General features: G+C 55.1%; 1 protein-coding gene across 1 annotated transcript in view; it reads right to left on the bottom strand.

Annotated features, from left to right (window-relative positions):
• KIRREL1 (kirre like nephrin family adhesion molecule 1) overlaps positions 1-14871 on the bottom strand; it is a 47210-nt gene extending 32339 nt beyond the window's left edge. Inside the window, exon 1 of the mRNA XM_053967179.1 lies at positions 14616-14871. Coding sequence (XP_053823154.1) covers positions 14616-14667 — 52 coding nt within the window. The 5' untranslated portion in view covers positions 14668-14871. The remainder of the gene's footprint in view (positions 1-14615) is intronic.
• Between the last annotated feature and the right edge of the window lie 7962 nt (positions 14872-22833).

Genomic DNA, 22833 nt, shown 5'->3' with positions numbered 1-22833 from the left:
CGTTTCCCTCTCAAAAAAATCCTCCCCCCGCCCAGCGCCCGAGCGAACGAACAAAAGTCTTAATTAGAGATTGTTCCTGCGCTAATTAATTAAAGCCGCGCCAATGGAGGAGCGCGAGGGACGGGGGGGGAGGGGCGGATTGGGGGGGGCAGGGGCGGTTTGGGGGTCAGGGAGGGGTCGGGGGGGTTTGGGGGGGGCAGGGCAGTTTTTTGGGGGGGCAGGGGGAGTTTGGGGGGGTCAGGTCCGGGTTTTTGGGGGGCTCTGATTTGGGGAGGGGTCCCTGGAGCCTCTGGGGGGCTCAATTTGGGGGGGGTCAGATGAGGTTTGGGGGGGATCAGGGGGGTTTGGGGGGGCCAGGGCGGTTTTCGGGGGCTCTGATTTGGGGAGGGGTCCGTGGAGCCTCTGGGGGGCTCAATTTGGGGGGCTCAGGGCAGTTTTTGGGGGGGTCAGGGCGGTTTTTGGGGGGGTCAGGGCAGTTTTTGGGGGGTCAGAGCAGTTTTTCGGGGAGTCAGGGCAGTTTTTAGGGGGGGTCGGGGGGGTTTGGGGGGTTCTGATTTGGGGAGGGGTCCCTGGAGCCTCTGGGGGGCTCAGTTTGGGGGGTCAGGGCGGTTTTTGGGGGGTCAGGTCCGGGTTTGGGGGTCGAGGGGGGTTTGGGGGGGCCAGGGCGGTATTGGGGGGCTCTGATTTGGGGAGGGGTCCCTGGAGCCTCTGAGGACTCGGTTTGGGGGGGGTCGGGGGGAATTTGGGGGGGTCAGGTCCGGGTTTTTTGGGGGGCAGGGGGGTTTGGGGGGGTCAGGGCAGTTTTTGGGGGGTCAGGGCAGTTTTGGGGTTTTTTTTGGGGGGGGTTGATCCCCCTGGGTCACCCCAGGAGTGAAATTTGGGAACTTTGGGATTTTTCTGGGTTATTTTTGGGGTATTCGGGATCTTCCTGGGGACATTCGGGTTTTTTGGGGGGAGATTTGGATTTTTTTAGGGGAATCCGGGATTTTTTTTTTTTTTTTTTTTTGGTGGGGAGATTCTGGATTTCTTTGGGGTGGGATTCAGGATTTCTTCGGGTGAGATTCGGGATTTATTTGGGGTGAGATTCTGGATTTTTTTGGGGTGAGATTCAGGATTTTTCGGGGTGAGATCTGGGATTTTTTTGGGGTGGAATTCGGGATTTCTTTGGGGTGAGATTCGGGGGAGTTTTGGGGTGGAATTCGGGGTTTCTTTGGGGTGAGATCTGGGATTTTTTGGGGTGGAATTCGGGGTTTTTCGGGGTGAGATTTGGGATTTTTTGGGGGTGAGAGCCGGGATTTTTTTGGGGTGAGAGCCGGGATTTTTTTGAGGTGAAATCCGGGATTTTTCGGGGTGAGATTCGGGATTTTTCGGGGTGAGATTCGGGATTTCTTTGGGGTGGAATTCGGGGTTTTTCGGGTGGGATTCGGGTTTTTTTTTTGGGGTGTCCCGAGCCCTCCCGCTCCCGCTCCCTCCCCGCTGCGGTCGGGCCGGGCGATGATCCCACACTCCTGGAATTTGAGGAATTTCCTGCCAAGGCTCCCTCTGGAAAGGCGAGGAAAGGCAAAAACGCCGAGTTTTTAACCCTTCGCGCGCCGGCCCGGCCGCTTTGATCCATTTTGGGATCATTTCTGATTTTTCCCTGATTTTTTCTTCGGGACGGAAAAGCCGAACCTGCGCAGGGATCGCGGCTTTTCCCGGAAAACCCGAAATGTCGTGCCTCAGTTTCCCTCCCTGCTCCTCTCCTTGATCCCAAGGGTTCCATTCCTGCCCTAAATCCCTTTAAAAATCCCCCAAACCACCCCAAAAACCGCCCTGGCGGAGCTCAAATCCCAGTTTGGGTGGGAAATTCCCTTTTTCCCAACTTTACTTAAACCAAATCCGCTCGGGATTTTCTTTTCTTTTTTTTTTTTTTTTTTTTTTTTTTTTTTTTTTTTTTTTTTTTTTTTTTTTTTTTTTTTTTTTTTTTTTTTTTTTAATGAAATTTCAACAAAATAGGGGAAAAGAGGAGGAAAAAGGGGCCTGGAATTGTCCCCCCCAAAAGTGGCCCCAGCTTCGGGATATTCCCATTTCCAGCCCCAAAGAGGGTGGGAAAGTGGGAAAAATGTGAATTTTGGGGAAAATCCGTTTGGGGAAGGGGGGAAAAAAGTGGAATTTGGGAAAAATCCAACCGGGGAAAGGGGAAAAATGTGGATTTTGGGGAAAATCCGTTTGGGGAAGGGGGGAAAAAAGTGGAATTTGGGAAAAATCCAGCTGGGGAAAGGGGAAAAATGTGGATTTTGGGGAAAATCCATTTGGGGAAGGGGGGAAAAAAGTGGAATTTGGGAAAAATCCAACCAGGGAAAGGGGAAAAATGTGGATTTTTGGGGGGGAAAGGTGGATTTTGGGGAAAATCCACATGGGGAAAGGGGAAAAAATGTGGATTTTGGGGGAAATTCAATTGGGGAAGGGGGAAAAAAAGTGGAATTTGGGAAAAATCCAGCTGGGGAAAAGGGAAAAATGTGGATTTTTTGGGGGGAAAGGTGGATTTTGGGGAAAATACTAATGGGGAAAGGGGAAAACGGTGGATTTTGGGGGGGAAATGTGGATTTTGGGGAAAATCCATTTGAGGAAGGGGGAAAAAAAGTGGAATTTGGGAAAAATCCAACCGGGGAAAGGGGAAAATGTGTATTTTGGGGGGGAAACATGGATTTTGGGGAAAATCCACATGGGGAAAGGGGAAAAATATGAATTTTGGGGGGGAAATGTGGATTTTGGGAAAAGCCCAGCTGGCTGAAGGGAGAAAATGTGAATTTTTTTGGGGGGGAAAAATCCACCTGGGCAAGGCTCCCTCCCCGATCCCACGGGACACCCCAAGGATTGATCCCGACCCCGGAGCCTTCATCGCGTTCCTCCTCCTCCTCCTCCTCCTCCCCGCCCCTTCCCCATTCGCGTTTAATTAAAAAAAAAAAATCACAAAAAAATTAAACTTTCCCCCTCCCCCGTTCCCATGGCAACGCCTCCAACCGCTCTCGCCTTGGAAATAAAAGTTGTTTTTTCCTTCCCCCTCCTCCTCCTCCTCCTCCTTTTCCTCCTTCCCTTCCCATTCCCATCCCAAACCTCCCCCCCCGGATTTTGATTTCCATTTGGATCATAATCCGCCCGTTGCCATGGCAACGCTGCCAGCCCTTTATGTCCCAGCCCTTGCACAAAAGGCCTCCTTCCCCCTTTTTCCCCTTTTCCCTCCCTTTTTCCCCCTTTTTCCTCCTTTTTTTCCTCTTCTCCCACTTCCCTCCCCATTTTCCCCCTTTACTCCTCCATTTTTTCCCATTTCCCCCCCTTTTTTTTCCCAGTTTCCCCCATTTCCCCCCATTTTTCACATTTTCTCCCTAATTTTTTCCTATTTCCCCCTCATTTTTCCCATTTCCCCCATTTTTTCCTATTTCCCCCCATTTTTCCCATTCCCCCCCCCATTTTTTCCCATTTCGCCCATTTTTTCCCCATTTTTCCCCCTTTTCACCCCATTTTTCACATTTTCTCCCTAATTTTTTCCTATTTCCCCCTCATTTTTTCCCATTTCCCCCATTTTTTCCCATCCCTCCCAATTTTTTCCTATTTCCCCCCATTTTTCCCATTTTCCTCCCCATTTTTTCCCATTCCCCCCATTTTTTCCCCATTTTTCCCCCTTTTCACCCCATTTTTCCCCCGCTCCTTAGATCCCCTCCCGGGGGTCCCGGTGTCACTTTTGGGGCGGGGGGAGAAGGGACAGGAGGGGCTGCTCCAGCTCCTGGTGCCTCTGGATGCATCCCGGAGATCCCAGATCCCAAACCCCAAATCCTAAATCCCAAATCCCAGACCCTAAACCCCAAATCCCAAACCCCAAATCCCCGATCCCAAATCCCAAACCCCAAACCCAAATCCCAAACCCCAAATCCCTGATCCCAAATCCCAAACCCCAATTCCTAAACTCCAAATCCCCAAATCCCAAATTCTCGATCCCAAACCCCAAATCCCAACCCCCAAACCCCTGATCCCAAATCCCAAATCCCTGATCCCAAATTCTCAATCCCAAATCCTAAACCCTAAACCCCAAATCCCCAAATCCAAAATTCTTGATCCCAAATCTCAAACCCCAAACCCCAAATCCCTGATCCCAAATTCTCAATCCCAAACCCCAAATCCCCAAATCTCAAATCCTCGATCCCAAATCCCAGATCCTAAACCCCAAATCCTAAATCCCCAAATCCCAAACCCCAAACTCCAAAACCCAAATCCTACGCCCCAAATCCCCAAACTGCAAACCCCAAATCCCCAAACCCCAAATCCCCAATCCCGAATCCCTGATCCCAAACCCCAAATCCCAAATAACCCCAAACCCCAAATCCCTGATCCCAAATTCTCAATCCTAAGTCCCAAATCCCCAAACCCCAAACCCCAAATCCCCAATCCCAAACCCCTGATCCCAAACCCCAAATCCCAAATAACCCCAAACCCCAAATCCCTGATCCCAAATTCTCAATCCCAAACTCCAAATCCTAAACCCCAAATCCCCAAATCCAAAATTCTCGATCCCAAATCCCAAACCCCAAACCCCGAAATCCTAAACTCCTGTTCCCAAACCCCAAATCCCTGATCCCAAATTCTCAATCCCAAACCCCAAATCCTAAACCCCAAACCCCAAATCCCCAATCCCAAAACCCAAATCCCAAATCCTAAACTCCAGTTCCCAAACCCCAAATCCCCAAACCCCAAATCCTAAATCCCAAATCCCTGATCCCAAACCCCAAATCTCCCATCCCAAATCCCAAACCCCAAATCCCCAAACCCCAAACCCAAATCCCAAATCCCAGATCCCAAACCCCAAACCCCAAACCCAAATCCCAGATCCCAATCCCAAATCCCAAATCCCTGATCCCAAATCCCAACTCCTCAAATCCCAAATCCCTGATCCCAAACCCCAAATCCCAAATCCCCAAATCCCAAATCCCTGATCCCAAATCCTCAAATCCCAAACCCCAAATCCCCAAATCCCCAAACCCCAAACCCCAAACCCCAAACCCCAAACCCCAAATCCCAGATCCCAAATCCCAAATCCCCAAACCCCAAACCCCAAACCCCAAGTCCCTGATCCCAAACCCCAAATCCCCAAACCCCAAACCCCAAATCCCTGATCCCAAATCCCAAATCCCTGATCCCAAACCCCAAATCCCCAAACCCCAAACCCCAAATCCCCAAACCCCAAACCCCAAACCCCAAACCCCAAGTCCCTGATCCCAAATCCCAAATCCCTGATCCCAAACCCCAAATCCCCAAACCCCAAACCCCAAATCCCTGATCCCAAATCCCCAAACCCCAAACCCCAAGTCCCTGATCCCAAATCCCAAATCCCTGATCCCAAACCCCAAATCCCCAAATCCCAAATCCCAAATCCCAAATCCCGCCCCTTTCCCCCTCAATCTGCCCCAGCTCCTTGGGGGGGTTTTGGGGGTTTTGGGGGGTTTTGGGCGTTTTGGGGGGTTTTGGGGATTTTGGGGGGTTTTGGGGGGTTTTGGGGGGCTCTGGGGGGGGTTCGGGGGGTTCTGTCCTCCCCCCCCCCCCGGGGGCCCCTCCCCGCCGCGTTATGCAAATGAGCCGCGTGCCCAATTAGCGCCAAGCGATTAATTAGGAGATAATGAAGAGAGCAGGAGCCGGGAGAGGGAAAAGGGGCGGGGCTTGGGGGCAGCGTGGGGAGGGGGAGAATTCCCGAAAATTCCTGAAAATTCCTGAAAATTCCCGAGAATTCCCGAAAATTCTCAAAATTTCCTGAGAATTCCCGAAAATTCCTGAGAATGCCCAAAAATTCCTGAGAATTCCTGAAAATTCCTGATAACTCCCAAAAATTCCCAAAAATTCCCAAAAATTCCTCTGAATTCCCCCAAATTCCCAATATTAATTCCTGAGAATTCCCAAAAATTCCTGGTAATTCCTGATAATTCCCAAGAATATCCAAAAAATTCCCGATAACTCCTGAGAATTCCCGAGAATTCCCAAAACTTCCCAATAATTTGGGACATTAATTCCTGATAATTCCCAAAAAATTCCGGAGAGTTCCCGATAACTCCCGAGAATTCCCAAAAATTGCTGAGAATTCCCCAAAATTCCCGAGAATTCCCCAAAATTCCGAGCTGGGCATTCCCGGGATGTGCCCAGGTGGGATTTGCTCAGCCCCGGATGGAACCGGGGGCGTGAAATGAGGAAACCATTAACGAGTGAAGGCATTAATGAGTTAATTAATGAGTTAATGGGCTAATTAATTAATGAGCTGGGATGTTAATGAGCTTAGGGACGCTCCAAAATCACCCAAAATCACAAAAAGTCACCCAAAATTACAAATAATCACATGAAATCGCCCCAAAATCACCAAAAAATCACCTGAAATTGTCCCAAAATCACCCAAAATCACAAAAAATCACCTGAAATTGTCCCAAAATCACCCAAAATCACAAAAAATCACCCAAAATTACAAAAAAAATCACCAGATATCGCCCCAAAATCACAAAAAAATCACCTGAAATTGTCCCCAAATCACCCAAAATCACAAAAAAAATCACCTGAAATTGTCCCCAAATCACCCAAAATTACAAAAAATTCACCAGAAATCGCCCCAAGATCACAACAAAATCACCAGAAATCGCCCCAAAATCACCTGAAATCGCCCCCAAATCACCCAAAATCACAAGAAAATCACCAGAAATCGCCCCAAATCACCCAAAATCACAAAAAAATCACCTTGAAATAAAAAAACCACCCAAAATCACAAAAAATCACCTGAAATCACCCAAAATCACCCCAAAATCACAAGAAAATCACCCTAAAATCACCTCAAATCACCCCAACTAACCCCAAAATCAGCCCAAGTTCACAAAAAATCACCCCAAAATCACCCAAATCACCCCAAATCACCCCAAAATCACAAAAACACCCCAAAACCAGCCAAATCACCCCAAATCACCCCAAAATCACAAAAAACACCCCAAAATCAGCCAAATCACCCCAAATCACCCCAAAATCACAAAAACACCCCAAAACCAGCCAAATCACCCCAAATCACCCCAAAATCACAAAAAACACCCCAAAATCAGCCAAATCACCCCAAATCACCCCAAAATCACAAAAAAACACCCCAAAACCAGCCAAATTACTCCATAATCACCCCAAATTCACAAAAACCACCCCAAATCACCCCAAATTCACAAATAAGGACCCAAAAATCCCCCCAAATTCCCACAAAACCACCCCAGAATTCCCCCAATCACCCCAAAATCCCCCCAAATTCCCACAAAACCACCCCCGAATCTCCCCGATCCCCCCAGACACCCCAAAATCCCCCAATCCCCCCGGTCACCCCAAATTCCCCCCAATCCCCCCAGACACCCCAAAATCCCCCAATCCCCCCAGACACCCCAAAATCCCCCAATCCCCCCGGTCACCCCAAATTCCCCCCAATCCCCCCAGACACCCCAAAATCCCCCAATCCCCCCAGACACCCCAAATTCCCCCCAATCCCCCCGGTCACCCCAAATTCCCGCCGCCCCCAGTTCCCGTTCCCGAGCCTGGGGTCAAGGGTCACATCCCAGTCCATCCCAGTCCATCCCAGTTCAGTTCCAGTCCATCCCAGTCCATCCCAGTCCATCCCAGTCCATCCCAGTCCGTCCCAGTCCATCCCACTTCATCCCAGTCCATCCCAGTCCGTCCACTTCATCCCAGTCCATCCCAGTCCATCCCAGTCCATCCCAGTCCATCCCAGTCCATCCCAGTCCGTCCCACTTCATCCCAGTCCATCCCAGTCCATCCCACTTCATCCCAGTCCATCCCAGTCCATCCCAGTCCATCCCAGTCCATCCCAGTCCATCCCAGTTCAGTTCCAGTCCATCCCAGTCCATCCCAGTCCATCCCAGTCCGTCCCAGTCCATCCCAGTTCATCCCACTTCATCCCAGTCCATCCCAGTCCATCCCAGTCCATCCCAGTTCATCCCACTTCATCCCAGTCCATCCCAGTCCATCCCAGTCAATCCCAGTCCATCCCAGTCCATCCCAGTCCATCCCAGTCCATCCCAGTCCATCCCAGTCCATCCCAGTCCATCCCAGTCCATCCCAGTCCATCCCAGTCCACCCCAGTCCATCCCAGTCCATCCCAGTCCATCCCAGTTCAGTTCCAGTCCATCCCAGTACATCCCAGTTCATCCCACTTCATCCCAGTCCATCCCAGTCCATCCCAGTTCATCCCAGTCCATCCCAGTTCAGTTCCAGTCCATCCCAGTCCATCCCAGTTCATCCCAGTCCATCCCAGTTCATCCCAGTTCAGTTCCACAGGATCCCAAATCCCTTGGGGACAGGGAAAGAGGAAAAGGCAGGGAAATTAAAATAAAATAAAAAATAAAAAAAAAAAAAAAAAAAAAAAAAAAAAAAAGTAAAATAAATTAAATTAAAATAAAAAAATAAAAATAAAAATAAAATAAAATTATAAAACAAAATGCAAAATAAAATATAAATCTAGCATAAAATAAAATATAAAATAATAAAAAAATAAAATAAAAAGTAGACTATAAAATAAAAAAATAAAATAAAAAACAAAGTAAAAAATAAAATAAAAACCCAAAATAAAACCCAAAATAAAAAACCAAAATAAAACCCAAATGAAATATAAAATAATAATAAAACCCAAATAAAACAAATAAAGAGCCCGCAGAGAGGAGGAGAGCGGCCGGGAACGCAGCAAAATTTCGATTTGAGGCGCGGTCACGGCGGAGATTGAAACGGGGCTGGAGTGGAGAAGGGTGGGATCCAGGGAATGATTCCGAGAGAAACGACGGAAGCACGGAACCCAAAAATTCCAGAAAGAACCCAACTTTTCCTGGAAAACCCCACGCTGGCCCGAAAAAAACCCCAAATTTTCCAGAAAAAAACCAAAAAAATTCCAGAAAAAACCCCAAATTTTCCTGAAAAACCCCATGTTGGGCTGAAAAAACCCCAAATTTTCCAGAAAAAAAACAAAAAAAATCCAGGAAAAAACCAAAAAATTCCAGAAAAAAACCCCAAATTTTCTTGAAAAAAAAAAAAAAAATCCAGAAAAAAACCCCAAATTGTCCTGAAAAAACAAAAAAAAATCCCAGAAAGAACCCCCAAATTTTCCTGAAAAACCCCACGTTGGGCTGAAAATAACCCGAATTTTCCTGAAAAAAACAAAAAAATTCCAGAAAAAACCCCAAATTTTCCTGAAAAACCCCACACTGGCCCAGAAAACCCCCAAATTTTCCTGAAAAAAACCAAAAAATTCTAGGAAAAAACCCCAAATTTTCCTGAAAAACCCCATGTTGGCCTGAAAAAAACCCCAAAATTCCAGAAAAAACCCCAAATTTTCCTGAAAAGCCCCACGTTGGCCCGAAAAAAACCCAATTTTTCCTGGAAAAACCAAAAAAATTCCAGAAAAAAACCCAAAATTTTCCCGAAAAACCCCACGTTGGCCTGAGAAAACCCAGAATTTTCCTGGAAAAACCCCAAAAATTCCAGAAAAAACCCCAAATTCTGTCCGGGCTCATCTTGGAGGTGATGGAGGAACACAAAGGGGGGATTGGGATGGGTTTGGGATGGGTTTGGGATGGGATGGGATGGGTTTGGGATGGGTTTGGGATGGGATGGGTTTGGGATGGATTTGGGATGGGTTTGGGATGGATTTGGGATGGGTTTGGGATGGGTTTGGGATGGGTTTGGGATGGGTTTGGGATGGGATGGGTTTGGGATGGGTTTGGGATGGGTTTGGGATGGGTTTGGGATGGGTTTGGGATGGGTTTGGGATGGGTTTGGGATGGGATGGGATGGGTTTGGGATGGATTTGGGATGGGTTTGGGATGGGTTTGGGATGGGTTTGGGATGGGTTTGGGATGGGTTTGGGATGGATTTGGGATGGGTTTGGGATGGGTTTGGGATGGGATGGGATGGGTTTGGTTTGGGATGGGATTGGGATGGGTTTGGGATGGGATGGGATGGGTTTGGGATGGGATGGGTTTGGGATGGAATGGGATTGGGATGGGTTTGGGATGGGTTTGGGATGGGTTTGGGATGGGTTTGGGATGGGATGGGATGGGTTTGGGATGGGATGGGTTTGGGATGGAATGGGATTGGGATGGGTTTGGGATGGGTTTGGGATGGGTTTGGGATGGGTTTGGGATGGGTTTGGGATGGGATGGGTTTGGGATGGAATGGGATTGGGATGGGTTTGGGATGGGTTTGGGATGGGTTTGGGATGGGTTTGGGATGGGTTTGGGATGGGTTTGGGATGGGATGGGTTTGGGATGGAATGGGATTGGGATGGGTTTGGGATGGGTTTGGGATGGGTTTGGGATGGAATGGGTTTGGGATGGGTTTGGGATGGGTTTGGGATGGGTTTGGGATGGGTTTGGGATGGGATGGGATGGATTTGGGATGGGTTTGGGATGGGTTTGGGATGGGTTTGGGATGGGATGGGATGGGTTTGGGATGGGATGGGATGGATTTGGGATGGGTTTGGGATGGGTTTGGGATGGGATGGGTTTGGGATGGGTTTGGGATGGGTTTGGGATGGGTTTGGGATGGGTTTGGGATGGGTTTGGGATGGGTTTGGGATGGGTTTGGGATGGGTTTGGGATGGGTTTGGGATGGGTTTGGGATGGGTTTGGGATGGGTTTGGGATGGGATGGGATGGAATTGGGATGGGTTTGTTTTGGGATGGGTTTGGGATGGGTTTGGGATGGGATGGGATGGGTTTGGGATGGGTTTGGGATGGGCTTGGGATGGGTTTGGGATGGGTTTGGTTTGGGTTGGGCTTGGGATGGGTTTGGGATAGGTTTGGGATGGGTTTGGTTTGGGATGAGTTTGGTTTGGGATGGGTTTGGGATGGGATGGATTTGGGATGGGTTTGGGATGGGTTTGGGTATCACTGGGATTGTCACGCAGGGACGTGAGCCCTGATCCCAAACTGAGCCACTGATCCCAAACCGGATCCCTCCCATCCCAAACTGGAGCCGTTGATCCCAGAGCCATCGATCCCAAACCGGATCCCTTCCATCCCAAACGTGAGCCACTGATCCCAAAACGGATCCGTCCCATCCCAAACAGAGCCATCAATCCCAAACTGGATCCTTCCCATCCCAAACCGGATCCCTCCCATCCCAAACTGGAGCCGTTGATCCCAGAGCCATCGATCCCAAACCGGATCCCTTCCATCCCAAACTGGAGCCACTGATCCCAAACCGGATCCCTCCCATCCCAAACTGGAGCCATCGATCCCAAACCAGAGCCATCCCAACCCAAAATGGATCTGTCCCATCCCAAACTGAGCCATCGATCCCAAACTGGATCCCTGCCACCCCAAAACGGATCCTTCCCACCCCAAACTGGAGCCATCGATCCCAAACCGGATCCCTTCCATCCCAAACTGGAGCCACTGATCCCAAAATGGATCCGTCCCATCCCAAACAGAGCCATCAATCCCAAACTGGATCCTTCCCATCCCAAACCAGATCCCTCCCACCCCAAACTGGAGCCATTGATCCCAAAACGGATCCCTTCCATCCCAAACTGGTTCCCCCCTATCCCAAAATGAAGCCACTGATCCCAAAACTGACCTGTTCTATCCCAGTCGGAGCCATCAATCCCAAACCGGATCCCTTCTATCCCAAACGGGAGCCATTGATCCCAAACTGGATCCCTCCCACCCCAAACTGCATCTATTGATCCCAAACCGGATCCCTCCCACCCCAAACTGGAGCCATTGATCCCAAAACGGATCCCTCCCACCCCAAACCAGATCCCTCCCACCCCATCCCAATTGGAGCCATTGATCCCAAAACAGATCCCTCCCACCCCAAACCAGATCCCTCCCATCCCAAAATGAAGCCATTGATCCCAAACAGAGCCATTGATCCCAAACTGGATCCCTCCCAACCCAAACTGGATCCTTCCCATCCCAAAATGAAGCCATTGATCCCAAACCGGATCCCTCCCATCCCAAACCGGATCCCTTCCATCCCAAACTGGATCCCTCCCATCCCAAACCGGATCCCTCCCATCCCAAACCGGATCCCTTCCACCCCAAACTGGATCCCTCCCATCCCAAACCGGATCCCTTCCACCCCAAACTGGATCCCTCCCATCCCAAACCGGATCCCTCCCATCCCAAACCGGATCCTTCCCATCCCAAAATGAAGCCATTGATCCCAAACCGGATCCCTTCCACCCCAAACTGGATCCCTCCCATCCCAAACCGGATCCCTCCCATCCCAAACCGGATCCCTTCCACCCCAAACTGGATCCCTCCCATCCCAAACCAGATCCCTTCCATCCCAAACTGGATCCCTCCCATCCCAATCGGAGCCATCTCACCCCAAAACAAATCCCTCCCATCTTAAACTGGACTTGTCCCGCCCCACACCGGCGCCCCCCGCCCCACACCGGAGCCATCCCACCCAAAATTGGAGCCGTTTCACCCCAAACCAGAGCCCCCCGCCCCACACCGGCGCCCCCCGCCCCACACCGGAGCCCCCCGCCCCACACCGGCGCCCCCCGCCGCTCGGGGCCGCTGCCGCCGCTCCCCGCGTGGCCCCGGGGCGGGAGCGCGGCCGCTTTTGTTCCCGGGGGGCGCGGAGCCCCCGGCGCTGCCCCGGCCCCGCGGAGCCCCCGGCGCTGCCCCGACCCCGCGGAGCCCCCGGCGCTGCCCCGGCCCCTCGGGGGTCCCGGGGGTCCCGGGGTCCCGGTGCTGCCCCGGCCCCTCGGGGGTCCCGGGGGTCCCGGGGTCCCGGTGCTGCCCCGGCTCCTCCGCTCGCTCCTTTTCAAAGCCCCGCGGTCCCGGCGGGTTTATTTTTGGGGGTTTTATTTTGGGGTGGTTTTTCTTTTTTTTCCCCCCTTTATTTTATTTTTTTTTTCCTGCCTTCCCCTCTCTCCTCCTGGCATCTTAGCAACGCCGCCCCCTTAATTAAAAATTAGATTGGATTTTGCAGCTGGGAAGAGCCGGAGGCCGCGCTGGGGCTGCCCGGGCGCGGGGCACAGCCCGGCCCCGGCCCTGCGGACGGGGGGGAGACCCCCCGAAACTCCCCGCGGGGATGGGGGTGCCCCTCCCCTTCCCTCCGAGAGGTTTTGGGGACCCCCAGCCCCCCCCTCCCCCCACCAAGCCCGCAGCTTTTCCTCAGCGTGACCTTGGCAGAGCAGCTCCCCGTGCCTCAGTTTCCCCCGGGGAGGGCACAGCGCGGGTTTTGGGGGGTCGTGGCGGGGGGGGGAGATTGGGTTGTTCCCCACCCCGGGTGGGGGCTCTGAGGGGGTGGGGGTGGGCAAAGGGTGGGCAAAGGGGGCTCCGGGCTCCCCCCAGACCCTTTTCCAAGGAATGCCTGGGCTGGGGTCCTGGGGGCCCCCCCCGGAGGTGGCCGCTGCACTCGCCACGGACGGACGGACGCACGGACGGACGGACAGACCCCCCCCCCCCCCCCGGCCGGGTCAAGTCCCCCCATCACCCTCAGCCCTGTCCCCCCCGTCCCCCCCCCCGGGGGTCCCGTTTGACCCCAGGGTCCCCGACCCCCCCCCACCCCCCCCGGCCAGCGCTGCCCACCGGAACCGGCCCCGGGCACCGGGAGGGGGGCCCGGGACCCACACCGGGATGGGGGGGCCCGAAACCTCGGTCCCGCTCCGGGGGCTCCGACAGGACCGGAACCGGGGGGAACCGAGCGGCACCGGGAGGGGAGAACCGGGCCCGGTTCCGTCGGGATCCCGGTACCGGAGGGGGGTGGTCCAGGAGAACCGGGCCTGGTTCCATCAGGACTCCCCGGTAGGGAAGGGGAGGTCCATGAGGAGCAGCCACAGGACCGGGGAGAACCGGGGCCGGTTCCACCGGGACACCCCGGTACCGAAGAGGGGGGGGGTCCATGAGAACCAGCCCTGGGCTTTGGGAGAACCGGGCTCGGTTCCACCGGGATCTCCCGGTACCGAAGCGGGGGGGTCCACGAGGAGCAGCCCTGGGGTTTGGGAGAACCGGGCCCAGTTCCACCGGGACCCCCCGGTACCGGGAGGGGGTGATCCAGGAGGATCGGCCCGGTTCCATCAGGACCCCCCGGTACCGAAGGGGGGGTCCACGAGGAGCAGCCCTGGGGTTTGGGAGAACCGGGCCCGGTTCCATCGGGATCCCCCGGTCCTGGATCGGGGGAATCCACGAGAACCCACCCCAGGATTTGGCAAAACCGGGCCCGCGACTGAGGCGAACCGGCCGCGATTCCATCTGAACCCTCCGGCAGCACAACGGCGGCTCCACAAGCACCGACCCCCGGGCCCGCCAGCACCGCCAGCACCGCCGGAACCCCCCGGGACCCCTCGGAGCCCCGCTCCCGGCCGGAGCCGCTCTCATCCCTCCGGGAACGGGCGGGACCGGCGGCGAGCGGGGCTGGAGCGTTGCCCGCGGAGTTGGGAACGGCGCTCCGGGGCGGCCCCGCTGCCCCCGCCCGCTGCCCGCTCCCGCTCCCGGTCCGGCTCGCGGTGCCGCTCCCGGTGCCGCTCCCGGTGCCGCTGCCCTCCCAACGCGCGGTCCCCGATCCCGGCGCCCCCCGCCCGCCCGGTGCCCGCTCGCCCCCGGCGGTGCCCACCTTGCCCGCGGGTCCCGGCGAGAGTCAGCAGGCACAGGAGGAGGATCCGCATGCTCCCGTCCCGTGGCGGCGGCCGCGCTCCGGGGCAGGGCCCGCCGGGGGTCCCGGGGGTCCGGGGGGGTTCGGGGCCGGGTGATCGCCGCCCCTCTCGGCCCCGCGCCGCCCCCGGTACCGGCAGCGCTCTTGGGGAGCCTGGCCCGGCCGGGCCGGGGCCGGGCAGGGGCCGGGAAGGGCCACGGAGCTCCGGCGGCTCCGCTGCGCGCCGAGCCCCGAGCGAGCGGCGGCGGGGGCGGGGCGGGCGGGGGGCGGGCCGGGGGGGCGAGCACGGGGGAGAGGGAGCCGCGAGCGCGGGGGGAGGAGGAGGAGGAGGAGGAGGAGGAGGAGGAGGGAGGGAGGGAGGGAAGGAGGGGGAGAGCGGGGACGTGCGCGCGTGTCACGCGTGGGGCTGCGCGGGGGAGCGTCTGTGGGGCGGCGCGCGAATGCGCGCTGGGGCGGGCGAGCGGGATTTGGGGCGGGCGAGGGGGATTTGGGACGAGCGAGGGGGATTTGGGGTGTGTGAGTGTGGTTTTGGGGCGGGCGAGCGGGATTTGGGGCGAGCGAGGGGGATTTGGGGTGTGCGAGGCGGAATTTGGGGCGAGCGAAGGGGATTTGGGGTGTGCGAGTGTGGTTTTGGGGCGGGCGAGGGGGAATTTGGGGCGAGCGACGGGGATTTAGGGTGTGCGAGTGTGGTTTTGGGGTGGACGAGGGGGATTTGGGGTGTGCAAGGTGGAATTTGGGGCGAGTGAGCGGGATTTGGGCGAGCAAACGGGATTTGGGGCGAGCGAGGGGGATTTGGGGCTAGCGAACGGGATTTGGGGTATGCACATGTGTGTTTTGGGGTGTAAACGTATGGTTTGGGGTGTAAATGTGTGTTTTGGGGTGTAAATGTGTATTTTGGGGTGTAAATGTGTGTTTTGGGGTGTTCATGCACAGCTGCTCTCATGCCTCGCTCATGTTTGCACACGTGTTGGGTGCACATCTGCATTTTGGGGCACACATCTGCATTTTGGGGCGCACATCTGCATTTTGGGGCACACATCTGCATTTTGGGGCGTGCATCTGGACCAGGGTTGCGCTCCTGCGTGCACATCTGGGCGCGTGCACATCTGGACAGGGCTCGGGACACCTGGACACACCTGGAGACGCGCGCGTGCACATCTGGCCACGTCTGTGCACATCTGGCCACGTGTGTGTGTGTCCGTGTGTGCGTGCGGGAGCTCCTCCATCTTCCCGGAATCTTTTCAGGGCTGGAATTTTTTCCCCCCCTCCCTCTCTGTTCCTCTTTTTGAGCTTTTTCTTTTTTCTCCCTCCCTCTCTCTCTCTTTTTTTTTTTTTTTTCCTCTTTAATCTTAAATAGAATTTTTTTTTTCTGCCTGGAGGGATTTGGAGGAAACCTGGGAAAAATGGGAAGTGGCGCCCGACACAGCCCGGCCCTGCTGTGCCCCCGGAGCTGGGCCAGGGGGGTCGGAGAGCAGATTTTTTGAGCAGCAGAAATCCTTCCCAGATTTTTTTCCATGGAAAAGACCATTTTTTTCCCTCTCTCCCGGGGATTTCCAAACTTTTTTTTGCCTGCCCTGGCTGCGATCCCAGGCCTTGTCCTGGCGGCTGCACATTCCCGGGACACGCCAGGGGCTCCCTCCTCTCTTTCCCGTGGATCCCCCAGCCCCAGGAATTCCCAAATTCCCGGGGGGCACTGAAACCTTCCAGCCCCAAAGCGCCCGAGATTGGCTGCAGCAAAAATGGGATGAAAAGATGGGATTTTTGTTAAAACTCATCCCCTGGGAACCATGCGTGGGAGAGCCCGGGCTGGGACATCGCCGTGCCCGTGGGGTTTTCGTGGATTTTCCCCCAAATCCACCCGAATTCTCTGCTCGAGGGGCCCCGGAGCGGGAGAGGCCCCGGAGCTGCCCCCACTGCCAGGAATGTGAGGAGGAGGAGGAGGAGGAGGAGGAGGAGGAGGAAGTCAGGGGTCAGGGAGGAGCCGGGAATTTGCTGACGGATCGGGACAAGCCGCTGTGTCCGCACTCAGGAGCCGGGCGTGGGGCACTGGGGGGCCGGGAGAGGCAGCAGAGACCCCAAAATCTGGGAAGAGTGGGAGGAGAAGGTGTCATGGCCTGGACAGCTCAGCTGCAGCTGCTACCCCGGGGTTGGGTCCATTATCGCAGTGTTGGGTCCATTATCCCGGTGTTTGATCCCTTATCCCAGTGTTTGATCCGTTATCCCAGTGTTTGATCCGTTACCCCGGTGTTGGGTCCATTATCCCGGTGTTTGATCCGTTATCCCAGTGTTTGATCTGTTATCCCAGTGTTTGATCCGTTACCCCGGTGTTTGATCCGTTACCCCAGTGTTGGGTCCATTATCCCGGTGTTGGGTCCGTTATCCCAGTGTTTGATCCGTTATCCCGGTGTTTGATCCGTTATCCCAGTGTTTGATCCGTTACCCCGGTGTTTGATCCGTTATCCCGGTGTTTGATCCGTTACCCCGGTGTTTGATCCGTTACCCCAGTGTTTGATCCGTTACCCCAGTGTTGGGTCCATTATCCCAGTGTTTGATCCGTTACCCCGGTGTTTGATCCGTTACCCCAGTGTTTGATCCGTTACCCCGGTGTTTGATCCGTTATCCCAGTGTTTGATCCGTTATCCCGGTGTTTGATCCGTTATCCCAGTGTTTGATCCGTTACCCCGGTGTTTGATCCGTTATCCCGGTGTTTGATCCGTTACCCCAGTGTTTGATCCGTTACCCCAGTGTTTGATCCGTTACCCCGGTGTTTGATCCGTTATCCCAGTGTTTGGTCCATTATCCCGGTGTTTGATCCGTTACCCCAGTGTTTGATCCCTTACCCCAGTGTTTGATCCGTTATCCCAGTGTTTGGTCCGTTACCCCGGTGTTTGATCCGTTACCCCGGTGTTTGATCCGTTATCCCGGTGTTTGATCCGTTATCCCAGTGTTTGATCCGTTATCCCGGTGTTTGATCCGTTACCCCGGTGTTTGATCCGTTATCCCGGTGTTTGATCCGTTACCCCAGTGTTTGATCCGTTACCCCGGTGTTTGATCCGTTATCCCGGTGTTTGATCCGTTATCCCGGTGTTTGATCCGTTACCCCAGTGTTTGATCCGTTACCCCAGTGTTTGGTCCGTTATCCCAGTGTTTGTTCCGTTATCCCGGTGTTGGGTCCATTATCCCAGTGTTTGATCCGTTATCCCAGTGTTTGATCCGTTACCCCAGTGTTTGATCCGTTACCCCAGTGTTTGATCCGTTACCCCGGTGTTTGATCCGTTATCCCAGTGTTTGATCCGTTACCCCGGTGTTTGATCCGTTATCCCGGTGTTTGATCCGTTACCCCAATGTTTGGTCCGTTATCCCAGTGTTTGATCCGTTACCCCAGTGTTGGGTCCGTTATCCCGGTGTTTGATCCGTTACCCCGGTGTTTGATCCGTTACCCCGGTGTTTGATCCGTTATCCCGGTGTTTGATCTGTTATCCCGGTGTTTGGTCCATTATCCCAGTGTTTGATCCGTTACCCCAGTGTTTGATCCGTTACCCCAGTGTTTGATCTGTTATCCCGGTGTTTGGTCCATTATCCCAGTGTTTGATCCGTTACCCCAGTGTTTGATCCGTTAGCCCGGTGTTTGATCCGTTACCCCAGTGTTTGGTCCATTATCCCAGTGTTTGGTCCATTATCCCAGTGTTTGATCCGTTATCCCGGTGTTTGATCCGTTAGCCCGGTGTTTGATCCGTTACCCCAGTGTTTGGTCCATTATCCCAGTGTTTGATCCGTTATCCCAGTGTTTGATCCGTTATCCTGGTGTTTGATCCGTTATCCCAGTGTTTGATCCGTTACCCCGGTGTTTGATCCCTTACCCCAGTGTTTGGTCCATTATCCCAGTGTTTGATCCGTTATCCCGGTGTTTGATCCGTTACCCTGGTGTTTGATCTGTTACCCCAGTGTTTGATCCGTTATCCCAGTGTTTGGTCCATTATCCCAGTGTTTGATCCGTTATCCCGGTGTTTGATCCGTTACCCCGGTGTTTGATCCGTTACCCCGGTGTTTGATCCGTTATCCCGGTGTTTGATCTGTTATCCTGGTGTTGGGTCCGTTATCCCGGTGTTTGATCCGTTATCCCAGTGTTTGATCCGTTACCCCAGTGTTTGATCCGTTATCCCAGTGTTTGATCCGTTACCCCAGTGTTTGGTCCGTTATCCCAGTGTTTGGTCCATTATCCCAGTGTTTGATCCGTTATCCCAGTGTTTGATCCGTTACCCCAGTGTTTGATCCGTTACCCCAGTGTTTGATCCGTTATCCCAGTGTTTGATCCGTTACCCCAGTGTTGGGTCCGTTATCCTGGTGTTTGATCCGTTACCCCAGTGTTTGATCCGTTACCCCGGTGTTTGATCCGTTATCCCGGTGTTTGATCCGTTACCCCGGTGTTTGATCCGTTATCCCAGTGTTGGGTCCATTATCCCAGTGTTTGATCCGTTATCCCAGTGTTTGGTCCATTATCCCGGTGTTTGATCCGTTATCCCAGTGTTTGATCCGTTACCCCAGTGTTTGATCCGTTATCCCAGTGTTTGATCCGTTATCCCAGTGTTTGATCCGTTATCCCAGTGTTTGATCCGTTACCCCAGTGTTTGATCCGTTATCCCAGTGTTTGATCCGTTATCCCAGTGTTTGATCCGTTATCCCAGTGTTTGATCCGTTATCCCGGTGTTTGGTCCGTTATCCTGGTGTTTGATCCGTTACCCCAGTGTTTGATCCGTTATCCCAGTGTTTGGTCCGTTATCCCGGTGTTTGGCCCATAATCCCAGTTTTGGACCCATTTTCCCAGTATTTGGTCCATTATCCCAGTGTTGGATCCCAAATCCCAACACTAGATCCACCTCCCCATCACTGGATCCCAAATTCCATCTCTGGATCCCAAATCCCAGCCTTGGATCCCAAATCCCGACACTGGGAAGTGTCGAGCGCGTCCCTCACACCGCAGGGCCCCAGCCGCTCCCCAATCCCAAAATCCCAGACCCAATCCCGGAACAGCCCAGGGGACACGGCCCCAGAAGTGACAGACCCAGGACTGGCACCCGGAGATCTGGGATTGGTGCCTGGAATTCTGGGATTGGCACCAGAGCTCTGGGATTGGCACTCCAAGTTCTGGGATTGGCACCTGGAATTCCAGATTGGCACCAGATCTCTGGGATTGGCAAATTGTCCCAAATTCTGTGATTGGTACCTGGAGCTCTGGGATTGGCACCTGGAATTCCAAGATTGGCACCAGAGCTCCGGGACTGGCAGCCCAAATTCTGGGATTGGCATCTGGAATTCCAAGATTGGCACCCTGAGTTTTGGGATTGGCACCAGGAGATCTGGGATTGACACCTGGAATTCCGGGATTGGCACCCGGAGCTCCAGGATTGACACCTGGAATTCTGGGATTGGCACCCAGAGCTCCAGGATTGACACCTGGAATTCTGGGATTGGCACCCGGAGCTCCAGGATTGACACCTGGAATTCTGGGATTGGCACCCGGAGCTCCAGGATTGACACCTGGAATTCCGGGATTGGCGCCCGGAGCTCCGGGCCTGGCAGCGGCCGCGCTTTCCTCGCGCCGCAGCGCCGGCGGCGGGCAGGATCTCCGGTGGGCCGTGAAATGCCAATCTGTGCCGGGAATGATCGGGATATTCATCCGGAGCCTCGCGGCTCCCGGCAGCTCCCAGAGCCGGCTTCACCCATTCCCGGCGCCACCGGAGCGGGAGGGACGAGGAGAACGTTCGGGATGGATGAGAAGAACATTCGGGATGGATGAGGAGAACATTCGGGATGGACGAGGAGAACATTCGGGATGGATGAGGAGAACATTCGGGATGGCCAAGGAGAACATTTGGGATGGACGAGGAGAACATTTGGGATGGACGAGGAGGATCCTTGGGATGGACAAGGAAAATATTTAGGATGGATGAGGAGAACATTCGGGATGGACGAGGAGAACATTTGGGATGGATGAGGAGGATCCTTGGGATGGACGAGGAAAACATTTGGGATGGCCAGGGAAGATCTTTGAGGTGGCCAAGGAGGATCCTTGGGGTGGCCAAGGAGGATCTTTGAGGTGGCCAAGGAGGATCCTTGGGGTGGCCAAGGCGAACACTCCCAGCCAGCCCCTGGATCTCTGTTGGGATTCCCTGGGGAGCTGCGGCCCCGGAATTGGGATGGAGGGCAGGAATTCCATGATTTCCGTGTTATTTTTGGATTTTGGGAAGTGTTTCTGCAGGGGAAGGAGCAGCCGGGCAGGAGGAGCCTTTAGGATCCCTTCTTTATCCTTTTCCCATTCCCCCCCCCCAGAAATCAATTCCCAAATCCCCGGCCTCCATCCCGCGGGAATTATCTCTGGCCGGCAGCCGGGATTTGCAGGAGCTCCATTCCCCAGGAAAGGACTCCGGGGCTCGGGGGGTTCTGCCAAAGCCCGGCGGCGCGGGGAGGGGACCGAGGGGGGCACTGGGGGCACTGGGGGAAACTGGGGGAAACTGGGGGAAACTGGGGGGCACTGGGGGAAACTGGGGGAAACTGGGGGAAACTGGGGGGCACTGGGGGGTGCTGGGGGACAGTGGGGGGCCCTGGGGGGTGCTGGAGGCACTGGGGGAAACTGGAGGGCACTGAGGGACACTGCAGGGCACTGGGGGCACTGGGGGAAACTGGGGGGTGCTGGGCACTGACACTGGGGGGCACTGGGGGGTGCTGGAGGGCACTGGGGGAAACTGGGGGAAACTGGGGAGGGCTGGGGGGCACTGGGGGTGCTGGGGGTGCTGGGGGGTGCTGGGCACTGACACTGGGGGGCACTGGGGGGCGCTGGGGGTGCTGGGGGAAACTGGGGGGCACTGGGGAGGGCTGGGGGGCAATGGGGGGCAGTGGGGGGTGCTGGGGGGAACTGGGGGGCACTGGGGGGGCTGGGGGAAACTGGGGGGCACTGGGGAGGGCTGGGGGGCAATGGGGGGCACTGGGGGGGCTGGGGGAAACTGGGGGGCAGTGGGGGGCAGTGGGGAGGGCTGTGGGTCACTGCGGGGTGCTGGGGGATACTGGACACTGGTGGACACTGGTGGACACTGGTGGGCACTGGGGGACACTGGTCACTGTGGGTGCTGGGTACCAGCGGTCACTGGGGGTCACTGGTGGTCACTGGTGGTCACTGGTGGGCACTGGTGGGCACTGGTGGGCACTGGGGGACACTGGTGGTCACTGGGGGTCACTGGTGGTCACTGGTGGACACTGGTGAGCGCTGGGTGCCCCATTCTCCCCCCACCCCAGAGCTCCTCCTCGGCCTGGTCCTGATCCGGGCACATCCCAGACGGCCGAGCCGCGCTCCCGGCCCTAATCCCGGCTCCGGCTGCTCCCGGCAATTCCCACCCGGCGCCCCTGCACAGGTGCTCCGTGCCTCAGTTTCCCCAGCTCCTCAGTCCTGCTGCTCTCTGGCCACGGGGTTTCTGAATTCCAGAATCCCAGAACCCCAGGAACCCAGAAACCCAGAAACCCAGAACTCCTGAATTCTGGAACCCCCCAAATCCCAGAATTCCAGAATCCTGGGATCCAAGAATCCAAAGGTCCCGGGGTCCAAGAATCCTGGAATCCCAGAATTCCTGAATTCCAGAACCCCAAAATCTCAGAATTCCAGAATCCAAAGATCCCCAGATCCTGGAATCTCAGAATCCCGGAATTCCAGCCCCCCAGGATCCCAGGATGGATGAGGCTGGAGAAGCCAATCAAGTCCAGGCCATGCCCGATGCCCACCTGGCCCCCAGAATTCCTGGAATTCCTGGTGGCCCCTCCAGCCCTCCCCGAGCCCCTTCCCGGTGGGAATTCCGGGAAATCCCGGACCCTGGGGGGCCGATTTGGGAATTGTGGCACAGGAAAAGGGGACAAAGCCCTTTTGGGGAGCAGCTCCGGGCGGGATCCGGCTCCCGAGGCCCCTCCGAGGGCTCGGCTGTGCCCGGGATCTTCATCCCCTTCATCCCCTTCATCCCCTTCATCCCCACCCTCCTCCTCATCCCCCAAATCTCCTCGGCTTTGTCTGGGCCTTTGTTTTGCCCGCCCGCGGGGCAGAGGTAGCCACCATGGTGACAGAGGTGGCCACCAAGGACAGAGGTGGCCACCAAGGACAGAAATGGCCACCAGGGCAACAGAGGTGGCCACCAAGGCG

Source organism: Vidua chalybeata, chromosome 29, assembly GCF_026979565.1.
Source record: "Vidua chalybeata isolate OUT-0048 chromosome 29, bVidCha1 merged haplotype, whole genome shotgun sequence".
Classification (NCBI taxonomy): Eukaryota; Metazoa; Chordata; class Aves; order Passeriformes; family Viduidae; genus Vidua; species Vidua chalybeata.
The sequence above is the reverse complement of the archived record's forward strand: the minus strand, read 5'-3'. Positions and strand labels throughout refer to the sequence as shown.